This window comes from Fopius arisanus, unplaced genomic scaffold, assembly GCF_000806365.1.
Source record: "Fopius arisanus strain USDA-PBARC FA_bdor unplaced genomic scaffold, ASM80636v1 scaffold00066, whole genome shotgun sequence".
In the NCBI taxonomy this organism is placed as follows: domain Eukaryota; kingdom Metazoa; phylum Arthropoda; class Insecta; order Hymenoptera; family Braconidae; genus Fopius; species Fopius arisanus.
Genome location: NW_011887805.1, coordinates 367,389 through 386,455, shown reverse-complemented (window position 1 = coordinate 386,455; position 19,067 = coordinate 367,389). Strand labels below are relative to the sequence as shown.

Below are 19,067 nucleotides of genomic sequence, written 5' to 3'. Positions count from 1 at the left end.
TATTCACAGAAATATATCTAAAATTATTTGGGAAAGACGAAGGGATGAATTCTCTTATGATGGGACCAAACATTGATATTATCACACACACAATTGGATTATTAACAACGACAATCATTACCCGGGTAAAAAAAAATTGTAATCGGAATATTTTTTCAAGATTTTCAAAAAATTTTGGGAAAACTTCTCAGAAAATTTTTCTTTTGAAACAAAAAAAATATCGGGAAAGAAAACAATAAACAATAAAAATTTTCCTATTCAAATTTTTGATAAATTTTTCAAAACCCTTCCAAAAAATAAAATTGTCTGGTTCCCCGATTTTTTTTTCATAAAAAAAATTTTCTGAAAAATATTCCAGAAATTTTTTGAAAATTTGGAAAAAATATTTTGATTACAATTTTTTTACCCGGGTAGTTAATATACAACGTAAGCGTATAAAATTTGAATTTTTCATAACACAGTTATAACTCGAGAACAGAGATATAAATATTAAAATCGAGCAGCAAACATTCATTTATCATTACGTCATTTCACAAAATGTCCGAGGAACTGGCACTGGAAACTCATCCACAAGCTTAATCTTAAAAATTCTATGACGTGGCTATCCTATAAATACGTACTAGTAAAATTTCTCAACCCAAATAATGAAAGAAAAGCCCTTGACACTCGAGTGTCATCAAGTCATCCAACAGCAAAAAAAAAAAAAAATTGGTTGAGCTACTGAATAAATCTGAAGCCTCATCAGCTCAGTCCTCATTAATTGATCACTTCACTTATAATTTCTCATCACATAGATACTCTACTCGTTATACCCACAATTGCATTGCCCCACAAAACCCCGAAGTCTCTTCATCATCTTCAATCCATCCATTCAGAAAAGAAAATTCCCCAGAATAATCACACCAGCTTCCAATACACCGGCAAAAAAGAAGGGAAAAAAAGTTGAAATGAGCACTTCTCCAGTGCAAATATCGACCTCCAGTGTCTGAGCAGACACTCAGCAGGGAAATTGAAAAGTTCCTCCCCATCTTCAACTTCGTCTGGTAACGGAAATAGGCACGATACAAATTCCTTTTCTCTCCGAATTGACACGATGGTATCCAATTATTTTCCTCCCTCCCCAATCTCCCCTAAACGAAGAAATGATCCCCCACCATTAAAAAATAAAAAATAAACAAGTTGTACATTATCCTCCGTTAAATTGCCATCCTACTCATCGATTCATCCAAAATACGCGGAGACACGTGAATTAATGCTACAACCACGTAGCTCTCGAGTTCGTTAGTCTCCGATTGTTCCTGCACATGTGCACATCACCCCTCTGGCCATTTAATTCTCACCACGAAATGCCAGAGGGTTTGGGATTCCCCAGTTTAGAAGTGCCCAAAAAACCAGTGACAAGAAACCAAACGCCGACGGTCATCAGCGGTATATTGTCGGGGTAACAACGTCTACACCGACTCGAGTGCTTTTTCCAGATTTAGCCAATTTGCAAAACCCCGACGAATCACCATCTCACCGTTATCCGAACGAGATCCCTCATCCTTACCCACTAAATATTCACCTTTGTACTCTATGCATTCTCGAGGATTAACTCTCCTTTTCGTCAATAGGACTGACGTCATTCTGTAGAATTTCAAATTTTGGGCTCAAACCGGGCAAAATGCTCGTCTTTATTTGACTGTAGATATCAATACCCTTCTTACGATCAATATCGAGACCATCTTCGATAAGTCGAGGTGGAATACTACTAGTTCTCTTATGGCATGGAACAAATACACTGCCCTCCGGCTTTAGCTCGCGTGACTTTGAGTTTCTGTGAACCGGTGACAATGTACCATTACCCACTTTCCTCTTGTTGTCGTGGCAGTTCTCATCTATTCCCTCGTCCTTGAGAAGTGCCCCTGTTATCACTGGCTTGGCAGAATCCAACTTGTAATCGTTGATCAGACCCTTCCGCTCCATACCTTCCAACTTGTTTGGGGTTGCCCCATTCACTTGCAGATTCGGATTCGACCTTACTGTGTCAGTTGAGTTGCTGGCGTCTGTTGAATCCTGATGTTCAAGGGATGAGCCTGAGTCTAATGAGGTGTCAAGGTTGTTGTGTTTATCCTGGAAAAATATCTATTAAAAACGGGCTAAAGATCTGCGGTTACTGTACGTGGAGGTTTTCCATGGATGACTTACGTAGTCCGTTTCCTTTTCGAAATTCGAAGTATTCGTATCGTTGAGCAATGTTTTATCGATATCCGGCGATTTATCGAACTCCACCCACTTGGAGCCCTCGGATTTCTGCGAATTAATCTCCGTTTGATAGTTATTCCCGTAGAGTGTGTGACCAAATGTTACAGGTTCGTACTCGACCTGATTTCCATATCTGTACCCGCGGTTTAAGGAGCCCTGACTGGAGATCGAAAGGTCCGACTGCGAGAGTCCAGTGTTTGTGCTGCCAAATAATTTGGTCCCAAATTCTGAAATTAATTTAAACAATGTAAACAATATATTTCTAGACCAATTAATTAATCCCAGTCAAGATAAATTGAACTGTTAAATTCTACTGGAAAAACCGAATTTACCGGAGGTAGAGTCCTCCGGGATTTCCTCTCGATGAACCAGGGCCTGTTGATCAGTGACCCCACTAGTAACATCGTCAGTGGATCCAGTGTGTAGCTCCACCTCATCCCTTATATACTTGGGCTGTACCTCAACGACAAACGAGTTATCCTCCATCGTAACCTGCAACCACAAAGAATTCCCAAAGGCAACTTTAACCTCGAGACAAACGATCCTCATCAAATGAGAGTTAAAAGAACCTGCTCACGGCTCCATTATACCATCCACATGTACTTCATCATGTAGCTAGATATAATCGTAAAATTTGTGTTGACATTGCGCAACCTAGAAGGCAAATTTTAGTATCCCGTGTCAAACTATCACTGCAGCAAGTGGTAACATCAGCAGAGGGTGAAAATCATAAACTCTCTAACGACACACTCAAGTTTGCTTCTTATCGGTTTTAATCGTCTGCATTAAATTTCAACGGTACACACTACCCCTCATAATACCGGTGGATTAAGGGTGAAAATTTCAAATTCTTTGGTGTAACCTATAGGTACTTGTCTCGTATACATATTCCATTGAATAACTAAGTCGAATCTACGGAGAACTTTTAAATTTCACCTGGTGCCCGTTAAAGCTGAAGCTTGCCACAGCCCATGCGCATTTCACTGACTCATTTTACACTCTATCCTCTACCCGAGGTCGATTGCTCCTCTAGGTGGCCTGCAGGGGTCATCCGAGATTCATCCACCGTTCAACTCCTCTCACACCCTGCACCAGTGGTACACTCCACTTGACATCCAGGACATCGATCTGCCCCCATGACCTCATTCTGGGGACGAGCTGATGTGGTGGAGCAACTGGCCAGATGATACATCATCTGGAGTCTCTGATCTTCTCAGATTCAGTGAAACTCACGAGTTGTTTACGGTGGGTTGGATTAATGAGATGAGTCGAGTGGTTTTATGACTTGGATAAAAATTATTACCACAGAAAATTTTTTTGACGGTTTGAATAACGCGTGTGACAGAAAATGAGAGAGCCCTGTATTTCATCGTTGATCCATGTCACCCCTTCACCCTGACAGTAAATTGACCCGTCACCAGTGTAAAAATGCCATAATTAATCGTACCTAGAGGTTTGATAGCGCAAACTACCGCAAAACCTCGGGGGTATTTGGTGAAATGACATTTCACCACAATTGCCCGTTAACTTATCGCCCAAGGGTTTCCGGAGAATGCAGGACACGCGAGATTGGTTGAAATTATGTGCGATGGTAAGTGACGCGTTAGGTATCATTGTTGCGTTAACGCACGTCAATTTACCGTTTACCAGTGGAAAATCCCGATAATGAAGGGATGTAGACCTTGAACTCCAGTGAAACGATGTGAAACACCAGTGCCTATGAGGTTGGCTATCGATTTCGAGTGGAATGTACTCGGTCAACCATGGAAAAACGCATTTACCGTTATATTGAGCTCGAAAAATAAACCGAAAAATCTGGCCTCCAGGTGGTAACCGAAGAGAAATCCAACAACAATATCCAGCCTATTGTAGCCTTCGATAAATCATGTTCCAGATAATTTGATTTAATTGATAGAATAGAACGAAATAATTATTGAATCCATGCAGCCAGTCACGTAAATGCTCGATTAATGTCAATTAGTAGAAATCGGATTATTGAAAATTCCACGTGCGGAATATCACTCGGGAAATTATGGACATTCGTTAAATATCCTGATGCCATACGAAAATACCTGCCAATAAACATCAATTTTCTCCTCTTCATGTACTCGCATTAACCTATCATACATGAATTAATATTATTGTTAATTCTCTTGCAAATTCGCTGTTGATACAATTTTTCAGATGATTAGCAAAAATACCTGTACCACATGTAATGACTGAGCAATCCCCGATTTGTTTTGTTCAAATTTAAAAGGAATTCTCATTTCTGAAAATGGAAACATCGTTAACACGTGAACGTCATCTCATAATAGAAATCCTTTATCACATCGTGTTATGTATATCGATTGTCATTACCCTGTAACCAACGTTGGGAAGCAAATTTAATCCAGTTTGGTTCCTAACGAAGTTTCTCAAGTTGCTGTAATAAAGTTGACATCCTTGAGCCATCCTGTCCCCCTCATTCCACCCAAGTTTCATCATTTTCTTTGCTCTTCTGATTGTTTCAACGCGAGCGTGACTCTGATCCTTGATTTTTGTGAGTCTATTTTTTTTTTTTTTCACTTTTCAAATGCACATAGTCGAGTTGCGAGATTACGAGTGCTTTTTATGGTACTGGAGGGGATCGTCGGGGGATTATCGAAGCACGTTTCACGTCAGCAGGGAACCTACCCTTAACTCTTCCGGGTTGCAGGGTAAAAAAAAACAAGATGGGAGACACCCGGGACCTGAATGCATTGTTGCTTTTCGCTTCGACTTTTCCAACGCCGAGGAAAAATCTACCACCTCTCGGAACTACAGGTGCAATTGTGAATTTCGGTATATTAACGTTGGAGTACTCGAGGGTAGGATTTGCGATGTGAAAGTACGGGGTAATGAGGATTAGTCGGAATTTTCCAGAATTTTTCATTGTTATTCTGGAGAGGATGCACAAAAAGCACTTGAACTACTCGCAGTTATTTGGGAAAAATTGTGAGACAATTCTCAGACACTGAGCGGTGAACTGCAAAATCATAAATTCAATGTGATCAATAAAATCGTGAAAATAATAGCCTGAATTGAGATTAAGATTCTCAACCGAAAATTTAACTCCATCCCCGGAGTTATGGCCTGCACCTTCCGGCAAAAACTTTCCCTCTGAATTAATTCACCGAATATCAGAGACAATAGAACCCCTGGCAATTCACAATTCATCATAATTCAAAAGAGAACGCCATCTGGAGATGCACGATAAACTGGAGTTATTATTCCAGCAGTAAAGGAGATCATAGACAGAAATAGGTATTTATTGAATCGAGAGGTACACTAGTCCCAGTGATATTCGGTGGGGGAAGGTAAATACGGTAAGTTGGAATAGTGCCAGATGAATATTATGCAAACGTGTTTCGTGCAGTTTATACCTTGGGTTTTCCTCAAGAGGTTTCAAAGATGACCTTTGACATTAACTCGAGTGCATTCATCACTTTTTCATTCGTGAAAAATGCTGTCCGTCAAGGGATTGACCTGCATTTACTTTTATTATTCCTACTACTCGTTAAATTTTTATTTCAACAAGTTCACCCGCATTAGATTCACGGAAGTTTAATAGTAGACAACAGAAATTCACCAGGTGCTGTAAGTCAGGAGTAGTTTCATCCAGAACTCCATGCCTGGAGTTAACTCTTGGTGGAACCCTTGGTGAGGTGCCTTGGGATGTTGTAAAGAGCCTTCAAACTCGTCGTGGCCACGCCAACCACAATCGCATCACCATCTTACTCTCTGTCGCTTATAGTATTCACCATGCCTTCAATAGTTTCCAGACAACTCGCGCAAATAACTGAATACTTCCAACGGGAGTGACTTTTCACGAGGGGTTGGTCAGGTTTTCTTTGAATATGAAGTATCCCTTGAGGAATCACCAGATGATGGCTCTTCCTCACACACTCTTTTGAGTATTCAGCAAGTTTCGAGTCAAGGTTTATTTGCTGAATTTTCGTTTACGCTCGCGACCCAATTTTCATGGCATTCGTAATACCAAGGCTCCATTTCCGGTGGACTAGGTAAATTACGCAATCCAAAAGCAAAAAGTGTTTTCTAAAATTCAATAGCTCCCTTTTTTTTTCAGGGAAACATGTGAAAATATTTTTCCCCGATGCATCTCACGAGTTCTCGTTCATGAATTGGTATTCCGTTCTCCCCAAACTCGTAAACTTGAAAATCACGGTGGAAAATATTGTCAGGGCTGATATGACGGGGCCTTCGGGTATAGAATGGCAATGACGCGGGAGTGAAAAATCTTATCGCAGCAGCCGAGAAATATTCTATTTTCTTAATATCCCATTTATTACGGAAAAGTCGGAGTTATTCAAATCCCCGGGTAACCGAAGAAAGGGAGTAAATTCAATATATTTACCTACATGAAGTGGGAAAGGTGCGGTACAACTAGGATTTGAAATCCTTCGGGAGTGAAATGCTGTCACGGTGGATGGACTAAATCCCGGAAAAGTTAAGCAACACTAAGCACGGTCAGTGAGTGGATGGGTGACCAATGGAAACCCACGTACGAATAAAAAAAAAAACTGCTGAGAGAAGAAACCGTGGAATAGAGCAAGTTGTCCCGAGGAGACAGGCAATAAAGGGCGTCACCCCCAGAGAATTCGACACAAACAAATCCCCGGATTTCATCCGCCATTTTTCCTATTATCGATTCCCTCTTGATTCTTATAAAATTCTCCAAAAATACCTTTGCTATTAATCGGACGATCCGAGATAAATAAATTCGGAATGAATAGTCCTAAAACCGATTTTTGTAATCGATAAATGTTCACCGAGTGCACTAATCCAATCAAGAACCTCCCAAATCTGTTTACGAATCCTCTAAACGATTATAGAGAAACCCAAACGATCAAACACACCGCAAATGCCTTCAGAGCTTCATACCCCGCTCGTTTGCGACTCCACGCCCTTCCGCTGTTCCTCGATAGTTTGGCCATTCTGGCGTCGACACAGAGACTCCTGGAACTCCAGGAAGATCACCAGCACTACAGATGAGCCTTTCTCAATATACTGAACTTTCCCCGCCTCCATTCCCCAGCCATCGCCAATATCGCCAACTCCATGAGCAGAGAATAGGCGAAGGATGAAAATCGGAAACAAGATCGGCAAGTGTTCGATAATTGGAGTTTCAACTCCATTCTACACGATGCGTCTGAATTTTCGAATGTAATTCTCCCATTCGGATTGTTCATTTAATTTTCAATTGTTATTTTATTTTTCATTAATTTTCATTGTACTGATGAGAACAGAATTTTTCATGGTTTCAATTTTTTTGTTGAAACACCTGTTGGATTTCTATCGCGAGGCGATCGTCCGTTTAAAATCGTTAATACAATCGTGCGGCCAAGTATTTCTCGAATTACGAGTACCCGCGTTTTAGTTTACTTCAGTTGACGATTATATAGAGTACGATCATTAAACGTAATACGAGAGGAACCTCCCGTTGCCGATATGTATCGTGTTCTCATTTATTCGCGATGTGTCGTTTGTTTTCATGGCTATCGAGTGTGAAACTACGATGGAGTCATTATTTTCTTCGGTGTTGTTTATCACTTCGCTTTATCGCCTCTCTGCACGAACATTAATTGGATAATTATGGAGAAGTGGGATGATCTGCGTTATTATCGCTAGATGCTACCATTTTGTTAATAAATTGTTGTATTATGTATATATTACGACTTCCGTGGGGCGAAAAAAAAAATCGCGCAATGCAATAAATAATGCAATAATTTTTCAAACGAAATTGTCATCCGGCGAATTGTACACATACCATTCTCCATTTTATGTGGAATCCATGAACGAATTAAAAATTCAGTTCAATGCCCTTTAGTTTGTTTATTCAATTTCCCGAAGTTCCACATCCCGGGAACTTTTCCCAAAGCAAAATTTATACAATCCCCAATTTTTTTTTTCATTTTATTCGAGTTATTTTTATTTGTCCTCTCCCTTTTTCCTTTCTCCCTCCCCACAAAGTTTTTCCCAGGGAAACCCAAGACCCTCTACAACTTTCTTTTTCATCTCCTCTCGCATCTTCATCTTCCGCACACTTTTGATATACTCACAGCTCGTTCCTCAGTCTCGACGATGAGGTGGTTGTTCTTGAGTGTGAGAGTGATAATGTTGCCGTTGGCGTTTTTGCTGGTGTGGTTACCAGGCGAGGTGTACTCATGGTTACTTGCTGCCAGTGCCACTTCATCCATTACTTCCGTTTCACAGATATACCTCGGTCCGTCAAGTCCATTCACAAGCTGAAAATCACAGAGATATTCAATTTTAAATTCAATGGGGCATTTAACAAGACAGTTTGGAGGTTATAGCGTGGGTGTGCACATTTTCCGGGGGGATGAAAATGGCATCGGTGAATTTTCTGAGGTGGGATGCTGGTGAAAGACCGCACCATGACAGACCGGACGTGCTTTCCGGGCATTTTCATCTCAACTCAATTCTCCGGGAAATCGTACAATTGTACCTTTCACAATGAATTTCGCACATGAACGTAGATATGCAACCAAAAATTTTCACCGCTCCTGTAATAGCGCAATTGGGGAAAAAAAAGGGGTGGGTACTCTTCATGCCTGACTGAGTGGACTGAGTGTTTCGTCGATTGGACTAATCGCTCGTTGAGTGCTAGCCCAAAATTCGTTTTATTTTTATTTTTTTAATTGACGGAATTACAGAGCGATGTCAAGTGCCCCGACTGCATTCCGCATTCCGTTCTCTTCTCATTTATGGAAATTGAGAAAAGGATGAGGGGTAAATTATGAAAAATAATAAAATATAAAATAAATGCTCTTCTTGCGGTGGAACGAGTGGTGAATAAATGATGTTATCGCTTTTTGTGGAGGATCTGAATTTGATACTCGAGTTTGTGGATATTTCAGTCGTTTATGTGAGAGCATCGGGATGACCCTCAGGATTTTCCAAGCGTACGCAAACCGATTGTTCTCTTGTACATCATCCCTTCGGTCGATCGGGGTTTAACCACAAAACGCTGAAACAATTTCCAAATGATCAACGGTTGGAGCAGAGAATCGCACCCCCATGTGGTGGCTCTGATTCTCATCGGGGCAGAAATTTTACACGCCCTATTATATCGAAATCTCTCGTGATGACGTGTTTTATCGTTATTCAATCAACTCCCTCTTTCGTAAACACGAGTTTTATTTACCAGCATGGTATGTGCACAAACCATCAAATATTGATTTTGTCGAAATCTGAAGGAAAAGGAAGATGAAAGTACTTTTACTTTCGTGATAAACCGGAGTGCAATGTGCGATAAAGTTGAATGTCTATCGGTGAGATAAACACCGATATTTTTCCAGGAAAATACACCTCATATCCTCGTATGGGCGGAAGTACAATGCCATGGGTGGATAAATGATGCATGAGTGTTGAACATCAGTAACGGATGACGGATTGTGTGAACTAGTTTAATATATTTATTGCTGTATTTTTTACAACGCTTTCAGGATATTTTATAACTCTGAAAATCGATCACTTCCACGATCAACTCCAGATAACGAAGACAGGAAAATCATGAAAACGGGAAATTTGAGATAATACTTAGAAGAGTTTCCTGGAGACGTGGATGTAGGGGAAAAGTTTGAGCTGTTGATAATGTCCTCCAGTTGACTTCTGCCCTGAGAAAAAAAAATATATACTTCTCTCGAGAATTATTTTAACCGAATTTATATATATATTTACTCATCGCAATTATTTTTCTCATGACCAAACTCTCATGTATCACCGTACCTCCTCTTTTTCCATTTATTGATCTGACTCTTTCTTTTTTTTTTCTTTACTTTTTTTTTTCCTGCTAACCTCGCGTCTCATCCAGACGTACCCGAGACCAGCGAGGCGCACATTCCTCGCGAGTTATCCGGACAATTTTCTTCAGTTTTTCTTCCTTTTGCTGCTCTCTGTATTTCTCTTTTGTTACTTTCTGTCGACTGGGGAACGATGGCTGAAATATAACGGGACAGTGTGCGTTATTACGAAGGTGAAAGAAAAAAGTCTTTCATCTTCGTGATTACGACAATTAATCTCAACTTTATCTTTGTGTATTAAATTGTACAATAAATACGAAAAAAAAAAAGGAAAATCCCAAAAAATGGGACATCTCTCTCCAACTCTCCTGAGGTGTCATATTTTTCGGGCCTCACAAGCCCGATATATTTTTGGCGTTCATCTCGACGAGTCCCAATTGACGCATCGCTTCTGGTCTCAGGGTCAATGACCCACCGCCATTTTTATTCACCTACTTTTTTTTTCCACCAGTTAGATTTGTCCATGTCGTCGGCCCATTAATCGCAATCTCTCTGGCGGTCAAGTTGAAATTTCGGATGAGATATTTATGGCGATGATATCCGAATAAAAACCATCGGTGATTTCTTCTGCTGTTCATGCCCATTAATGCACCAGAATAATTTCAACGAAAGTGTGATGCAGCTAATGGGACAAATTACCTGACTGTGAATTTTCCACCTAGCTACAATATTCATTATCACCGAGTGCATGTGCGTGTGAATAGGCTGATGGTCTCACCGCCATATGATGCCATAATTTAACCCTGTCTAGCTGTCAAAACACATATAGCTCGTTTCACTCGTTCAGGGGCTCCAACAAGCCCCCCGATATCGGGAATCGATCGATACACCGGGAATTTTCATTAATGGTTCATCAGTAACGTCGGGGCACCACTCACAAATAGGGGAAGAGAAAATACAGGGAAAACTGGGGGAGAGAAAAGCTGCTAGACGATGGTGATTATAAATCAATTTTCCAAGCGACGTAGTGGAATAATATCGACAGATGAGAAATCTTCAAATCGGTCGAAAAATTTCGCATTAAATCGGCAATTGAATCGTCTCTCGTTCATTTTATTACAGAATTTTATTATTATATCGGGTAAAAAAATATTCTGGTTATAATTTTTTTTACCCAGGAAGATGGGCATCTTCCATCGTGAAAATTCTCGGGAAAACTCGTGAGTTCTGAGTAGTGGAGCTCTCGATTGGTCCAGAAAAAAATTGGATTCAATTGGGAGATGAAAATAAATTTTTTTCGAAAATCGATGAAAATTCATTTTTTTTCGAAAATCCAGGGAAATTTTTTTTTTTCGAAAATCATTTTTCATTGCAAATTCTCAGGAAAACTTGTGAGTTCTGAGTAGCGGACCTCTTCACAAGTCCAAAAAAATACTGAATTCAATTGGTAGATAAAAATAATTTTTTTTCCAAAAATTTTTGTCAAAATTGGAAAAAAATATTCCGATTAAATTTTTTTTACCCGGGATACCACTTCGTGTCAATACTTGAGACTGATTTTTTTTCTCTCGCTGTCAGCACAAAAAAAATCTACGATAAACACGTGTTTCAGTTTCACCTGATGCCCTGGGTGTTTTATCTCTCTCTTATCAGTCGACTCGTTATTGCCATATAGAGAGTAACAAGGGTGAAAAGAGAGACGGGGTGTAGATGCCGAGGCTGTACTGAAGTTCGTGAGCCTCGTGGTGAGCACGTTCCACTCTAATTACCTTCTGCACGCCCTCTCAGCCACGTCGTGGCGGCCCTCCCTCACTCCCTCGAGGATTAATGGCGATTACTTGTTTCATTTCGTGCTAACTTACCCCTTTCTCCACCCCCGGCATCGTTCTTCGCCGTTCGTCTCTTGGTCTGTCCCATTGGCCAGGTGTTGAAGCTTCCTCTAATGCTGCTTCAAAAGTTTCCGCCACCGAGGACATTGCATCCATTTGAAATTTGATTAATTAAAGGATTTCGAATGACTGCAGAAATCCAGATGCCGATTTCTCCGATCATGACATAAAAACGAGAAAAAAAAAATCGATCTCGAAATATTTCGAAATATCTCGAATGACCTGTAAGACAAAACCAAAAAAATTGATGGATGTAAATTGCCCTCGTTGACACAAAGGATTCCCCTTCGAGTTGTAGAGTGGATTATTTCATCATGACTGGCTGAGAGCGATAGTGAGAGTTGTAGAAACTCGATAGACGATGTTTAGACGTTAGACGTTAGTAGAAAGTCTAGACGGTGGTCAGACAAGTCTCAAGGTTGTGGAATTTCTACTAGAACTCAGGGTTAAGTACAGAATGTTGAATCTTCCACTCGGTTGTTTGTCACGCCAGTCACGAATAGATTAGAGATGGGCATAGACACACGTTCAACGTCTCGATTTGGTCAGAAAAGGATAGTCCGGTCCGGTGGGTTCTCTCGTCTGGAACTAACGGTTCAATCTTATTCTCGCTGTGTAGCCAGCTCATTTTTTTTAAACCTTCTCATCGCCATTGTAATAATCTCGCCTTCAACTAGGCCTTCAGCGTAATAATGAGTCTCGTATTACCGTAATTCCTGGGGATTTATCAAAGCTTTCAGTCGAGATGGATAAGTGATGATAACGGGTCTCGCTCTTTCAAATTCCCCACTTTTTACTCCAGCAGTCGTTGTTACAAAAAAATACGATGCCATCAACGAATTGGAATTGGAATTATTTACAGTTGTAAAACAAATGGAAAAAATGAAAATAAAGAAATCCAGATTAGTTGATAGCACCAATATATTGGTGAATGGAGGTTTTCGGTGTTGAGGGCAACGATTACATGTCGTTCATCAAAATTCTACAGTGGAAAAAAAAAAAACAATCCGGGAGTCGTTTTAATCCGGCCGAGCTGTAAGCTACATGGAAAATACGTTGGCAGATTGTGTGCTCCGCTGCGGGGATTTTTTTTTTTTTTTGGATTGTACGTAAAAATGAAAAATGCGTCGAAATGCCTTTTTTGACCTATAATCAAAGTATGGCCTGCGCACAATACGAGACGCGAGTGCCAAAGGCTACTGACCCTGACCCAAGGGGCGTTGATCTTGCTTTTGGTCGGCACACGGGGCCCACCTCATCACTACCTCTGATAGAACATTTACAAATTCCTCACTCTATTTTTTTTATCGCATCCCCAAATCTATCCTGATTTCCGATTTCCTTTGAATTATTCTGCGAAAAATATTTCTCTCATTTTTATCGAATATGTACAGAATTTTTGCATCCATTCCAAATTCAAAATTATTAATTAAAATTCAATGAGTAATTCAAACACCAGGATAAATAGCACTGAGAATGCCTGTTGGCTATGAATTGTTGAAATAAAATTTTAATTAAATTCCCGTAATTAAATAAAAGAAGGGAATTTCGTGATGGTACAAAGAGAATCAATGGATTGATAAATTGAAAACATTGTACAACCGGCGAATCGAATATTTTTCGTTAGGTACTCAATGAAATAATTTCCAAAGAGAATATCCTGATAAAATCTATTACCCCAATGATGCATTAACAACAATTTACGCCCCTCGATGGAACCAATGAACGTCGAATATCGAATAAAATCCGAATCAGATGAAAACTCAATTGTATACTACGGTAATAAAATTTATCCGAAAAGTTGAAGGGAGTATGTTCGATCGGTGGATTTTTCTCATCCTTTTGCGCAGTACGTATGCCGCGGGAAACGAGAGATTGAATGGGCTAATGATTTGTTGGCAAAGTTAAGAAGTTGCCAGAGGGAACGAGGAGAAAGAAACAGAGAAAGAGAGTTGTAGTAAGGCAGTTCAATTCCGTGGTCGATCCCAAAGTACACTTGCCACTAATCCTCAAGTGCTCTACACCGTGGATGCCTCCCACAAATCCACCCACCTCTCTACACAGCTTCAGCTTTTAAAGAAAAGTTTACCAGGCAACAGACGTGGTGACAATTCGTGAGCTTGGCAAACCAAGATCTGAGACGGATTTACGATTCCATCTAGAACTGAGAAGGAAAACTGGTACGAGTTTTTGGACGGGGTTTGGGGTTTTGTACAATACACACTGTTAGGATTTCCTGTGATTCCAAGGAGGCAGGATTTATCTTTCGAGTACTTCGGAGGAGTGGTCCGCTGCCTGGATTCTCCGGAATATTTGAATATTATTTTCTGACGTCAGGGACATGTCTCCATGAACAATTTGCCAAATGAAATTGCTCGGAGGGCATTTAGATAATTGAATAGTCAGAATTTCTGGTGATTTAATTTTTAATTTTCCCGTATTAAAATATCCAGGAGTTTTTCCATGTGCTTTCACTTCAATTAATCGGTTCTCCAGGTTAATACAAATCTGAAAGTTATGATTTTTTCAAGGTATTTGCAGGCATAATCGTCGACTCTACCTTCTCAAAATTCGTATCTCTCGCGATATTCAATGGATTTCAAAGTAAATTCCACGGGTCCCACGTATAGACGAGTTTTGTGTGTCCTATATTCACCCAGAGCCTTTCACCTCTTCGACTTTCCGCAGGGAGATGCCTCTCTTTCGCCATCATGAAACCGAGAGATCACACGCACAAATATTGCGAGTATCTGCCTAAGGCAAATCCTCATTTTTCTCCTCATCCCCGCACACTATCTCCCTCGCGAATCCCATCAACACCGAGAGGCAAAGAAAATAAATCCCCAATTAAATTCCCATTACGTCAACGTTCATCAGTTAAAATGGCAATCGCTTGAAATTTTATTCAATAATTTGCAGCAATAATTTTTTCAGTTGTAATTTTTTTTGCTGTGTCACTTTAATAGGTTGGTAAAATGTCTGGTAGCAGGATCACAGGTTTTGCTACTTGAAAAAAAAATTATTCTATCATTTCCTTTCATCGTTTTCCTCTTCATCTCTTCACAAAGCTCTTTTGCAGATTGAAAATACGCAATGAATACCAGCGCGTTGGGGCATCGACCGATGAGATTGCGCGAATAGATAGACGCATATTGCAGTCATGAGACACTACAAAGACCCCTTTTCTGTCGGCTATTTCACCGATATTGCGTAAATAACTCAAGTGCAATAGCTGTTGAGCTGAGTAAGGTCGATGTCATATTCGGTGTTCTCGAATTTCGCTGTACCCTAATGCACTTTGTCCCCATGTGGACTCTTGTTGTTCTAACCAACGCATGCGCTATGCATTCCACCCTGAGAAAATATTTTAAATTATATAAATAATTTTGTAATACTCTGGACGAGACATAATTGAAGAAGGCAATTTGACCTGTCGCCATAACTCCCACTCCACTTTAAAAATTATTAATAATTATTCCTCTTCATCGATCGCTCCTGCATAATGACCAATTATTTCTGCTCTAATCATCAATTAATTCTACAGCGAAGGGTAAAGCGTAATTAACAGAAAATACGGACTTATGGAATCGATTCGACAACGAGGAAACATTTATTCATGAATTATTCAACGGTAACTTCTCCTTTGTATTTTTTTTTTATTGTTCGGATAATTCTTTTTGTTGTCATTCACATTTTGTCCTCAATCTCTCATTTTAATATCAGAACTGCTCCGCACAATGCACCTAGTCTTATCCATTAATTTAAACGGTGGTAATGAAAACATTAAATGAGAAAGCACTTTCATAAATGAGAAAGTGAGAGTACGCAAATGACGGCATTCATTTAATCCGACCAAGTTATTGATAGCATTAAAATCGCACGTGTTATAAATAATCTCGAAAATCCGTAGAGATTTATTGAATGAGTGCATTACTCCTATTTGCCGGAAGTCATTGTCTATTATCGGATAATCCCGACTGTATCGCGTTCATATTCAGCACTGCATTCTCTACGGTTTAAATAACGCTGAATAAACATTTTCATACGTTAATAATAATTTTCCAGTTCAGTCGCGATTAAACGCATTAGCATTATCCGAAGTGCGCAGTTAAAATCCATTAAATACTGATGATATCATAACGCTGAATTTTTTTTCTCCTGCATCGGTGGGACTACCGACATTATTCGTCCTGAAGCGAGATGGACCCGGAAAAAAAAAGCAATTAATAAATAAATAAAAAAAAGGGGAGAACCGGTCGGTGGCATTAGATCTTCGCTTACGAAATATCCAGCGAATTCAAGGAAATGTTTATGCAATGCCAAAAAAATTCCTCGAGTCATCCATTTTATAATAATCCATTGATATTTTCATTGCGAATTGTTGGAGAATTATAGTTTAATTTTTTAAGCGCTGGGTTGATTCGGTAATTATGGAGTGTCAAGGGGAAAATGGAGGAGAATACAGAAATCACGGTATTCTCTATCGAAATTAAAATGTCGGGAGTGCAATCTGAGTCTCGTCTGTGCAACTTCCTGGCAGTGGAAGGGCAAAAGTCTAGTCGGGGCCCACGAGCTCTCCTTTTATGTAGACCGCCAGCTTGTTAGAACACACCACAAAAGAGAGAAAGAGAGAGATTCCCTCCTCTCCCTTGAACTCTCATCCCCGGTTGCTCTGGTGCCGTCTTTCCTGACTTCCTCACCGCGTTCTTATCCCTGGGCAACATAATTTCACAACGAAAATCCAAGAGCACTCCCTCACTTCCTCCAAAGGAGGTCACACTCCGGAAAACTTTTCATACCCACGCAAAAAAAAAAAACAGTATGGAGAAGAAAAAAAAATATATACTAGAATAAACTCTGATGAACTGGTGGAGCCATCCTCGCTGTCATCCTGGAGATTAATTTCGTGATAAAGTGATAAATTTTTGGGAGTTACTCGACTGTTTAAAATTCATAGACAACACTTGGGTCTTAGTGAGCTGAAAAAATAATAAACTGGTTTGCAACTGTGTTGGTATACCGGTTGTTTGTGCTAGTTCAAGGTTGGGGACTGACGGAAGTCTGGGCATTTTAGGTGGTACTGTGTGTTTGGAATAACATTAGTGTAGTCATAGCAATGACGAATGATGAGGGACGAGAGGGTCAGACGCAAATACACGGGATTGAGTATGAACTGACGACACACTCACTAGAGTTACATAGGTTAGTGACACGTCAAGGCCATCAGTTAAATCATTAGACTAGACGGTTTACGCAATTGATGGCTGGACGTTTGACCCTCAACGGGAGGGGAAAGTAGAAAGAATTCCGTCATGAAACTCCACCCGGGGCCAGGGGAAAGAGAATTTTATGGTCAGACAAAATTTTCCAGCCATCAAAAAATTCACAATCGCTATTTATTTTTACAATTTCCCGATGTGCAAACGGAATTTTTCCGTACGATAAGAACATCCTTTGACGCGAGTGTAAAAAAATAAAAGTACGACTATTTATCTTGAGTTTTATTTCATTGACAATTTGCTCTGTGCACTCATGGCTTTATCTTCTTGTATATACATGTACTTATCACTGCTGATAGCTTCTAACCAACAGTGAAATAGTTGTGGGTAGTCTACTGGAATGATTGGTCCCTCGACAGCCTTCACAAGAGGTTATACCGTTAGAGGTGGCAGACGGTCAAAGTTACACCATTCTCGGGGTTTTTAAATATTACCTAGACCATTGAGCTCTTTCCTATAACCTTGGGCTTTTGATTTCTAATGCCTTGGGGCGTGCAGACGGTCATTTCTCATTTTTACTCGGGGACGAATCGCCGGAAGGATCGCTTTGTGATTCTCTTTTACCTTCTCGGATTGCGCAACTCGGCCATGAACTGTCTGGAACGTTCTAATGCGAATTGTAAATTTTTTTTAGACCACCTCACTGTCTTAATCATCGTCAACAAAAAATACCTGTTTGTTACGCAATTCTATTTCGGTGTACTACTGAATTTTCCCGCCTCTCTGTTTTGGCAAGTGGAATTTAAGTCAAATAAATACTCGAGGATGGATTAAATTTTTTTGTTACGTAATTACGGATTAAATCGATATGACAAATAATAATGGTAACCTTGTGGCCTTATCTCAAAGGCTGAATTTTTCATGATAACATCGTGAGGTGAATGTGAAAAAAATTTTTTTGACGACTCGCTCCACTCGTGAATGCAAATGTCAAATGTGAAATTCAGCTAGCGCAAATCCCACCGCATCACCTGCGGCTATGAAATTCCCCTCCAGACCTCAGATTTATATCGAAGTCACTATTTTCAGATGGACGTTAAGGGAATGAAAGTGGGGATTGAATTCAACTTTAGTCTGGGGCGAAACATATTCTACTTTTAGGATTTAATCGAGAATCGAAAAAAATCGCAGTCGCAGGGGAACTAACGGTATCATAGCTGAATTTATATATGACCCACGTCCCGATGGAATCATGCCTACATTTAATCGTTTATTCGATTAAAGATCCGGGTAAAAAAAAATTGCAATTGGAATATTTTTTCCAAATTTTTGAAAAATTCCTGGAAAACTTTTCAGAAAATTTTTTTTATGAAACAAAAAAAAATTGGGAAACAAAACAATTGGAATAAAAAATTTTTTTTAATAATTTCGATGGCGTATTTTTTGAGAATATTGAAAAATTTTTAAAATATTCCGATTACAATTTTTTTTTACCCGGGGACTTAAACTGCTTCTTGGGGTACTGCATAATTAAGGAGTCTATAAAAAAATTGTACAGATACTCAAGCCTCAATCAGTGACAGGCTAAAGACATTGTTTTTTTTTTAATTTTCCAGCGTTGAATGGTTCAATTTAATTTCCTCCTGTTTTATTAACCCTTTTTTCCGTTCTCAATTCCCACTCCACAATCCCATACTTCCAACCGAAATAAAACCAATTGGTATTTTAATCCAATATCGAGAAACGGAGATAACACAGTTAGCCGATATAAATTGCTTTAACAACAGGCTAAAAGGTGGACAGAAAATGGGAGGTGAGATGAGTAGTAGAAACTGTGTCATTAATTTATCGATCAATTGAATTACCCCATCAGCAATCCCATTTACTTCGTATTGATTTAGGTTGAATGCTAT

The 19,067-nt window shown here is 39.6% G+C and overlaps 1 protein-coding gene across 1 annotated transcript in view; it reads right to left on the bottom strand.

Moving 5' to 3' along the window:
- Window positions 1-391: 391 nt before the first annotated feature.
- LOC105269260 (uncharacterized) overlaps window positions 392-19,067 on the bottom strand; it is an 83,997-nt gene continuing 65,321 nt past the window's right edge. Inside the window, exons 5-8 of the mRNA XM_011309366.1 lie at window positions 8,343-8,528; window positions 2,577-2,736; window positions 2,188-2,471; window positions 392-2,112 (exon numbers count right to left, since the gene is read on the bottom strand). Of these exons, the coding sequence (XP_011307668.1) occupies window positions 1,591-2,112; window positions 2,188-2,471; window positions 2,577-2,736; window positions 8,343-8,528 (1,152 nt within the window). The 3' untranslated portion in view covers window positions 392-1,590. The remainder of the gene's footprint in view (window positions 2,113-2,187; window positions 2,472-2,576; window positions 2,737-8,342; window positions 8,529-19,067) is intronic.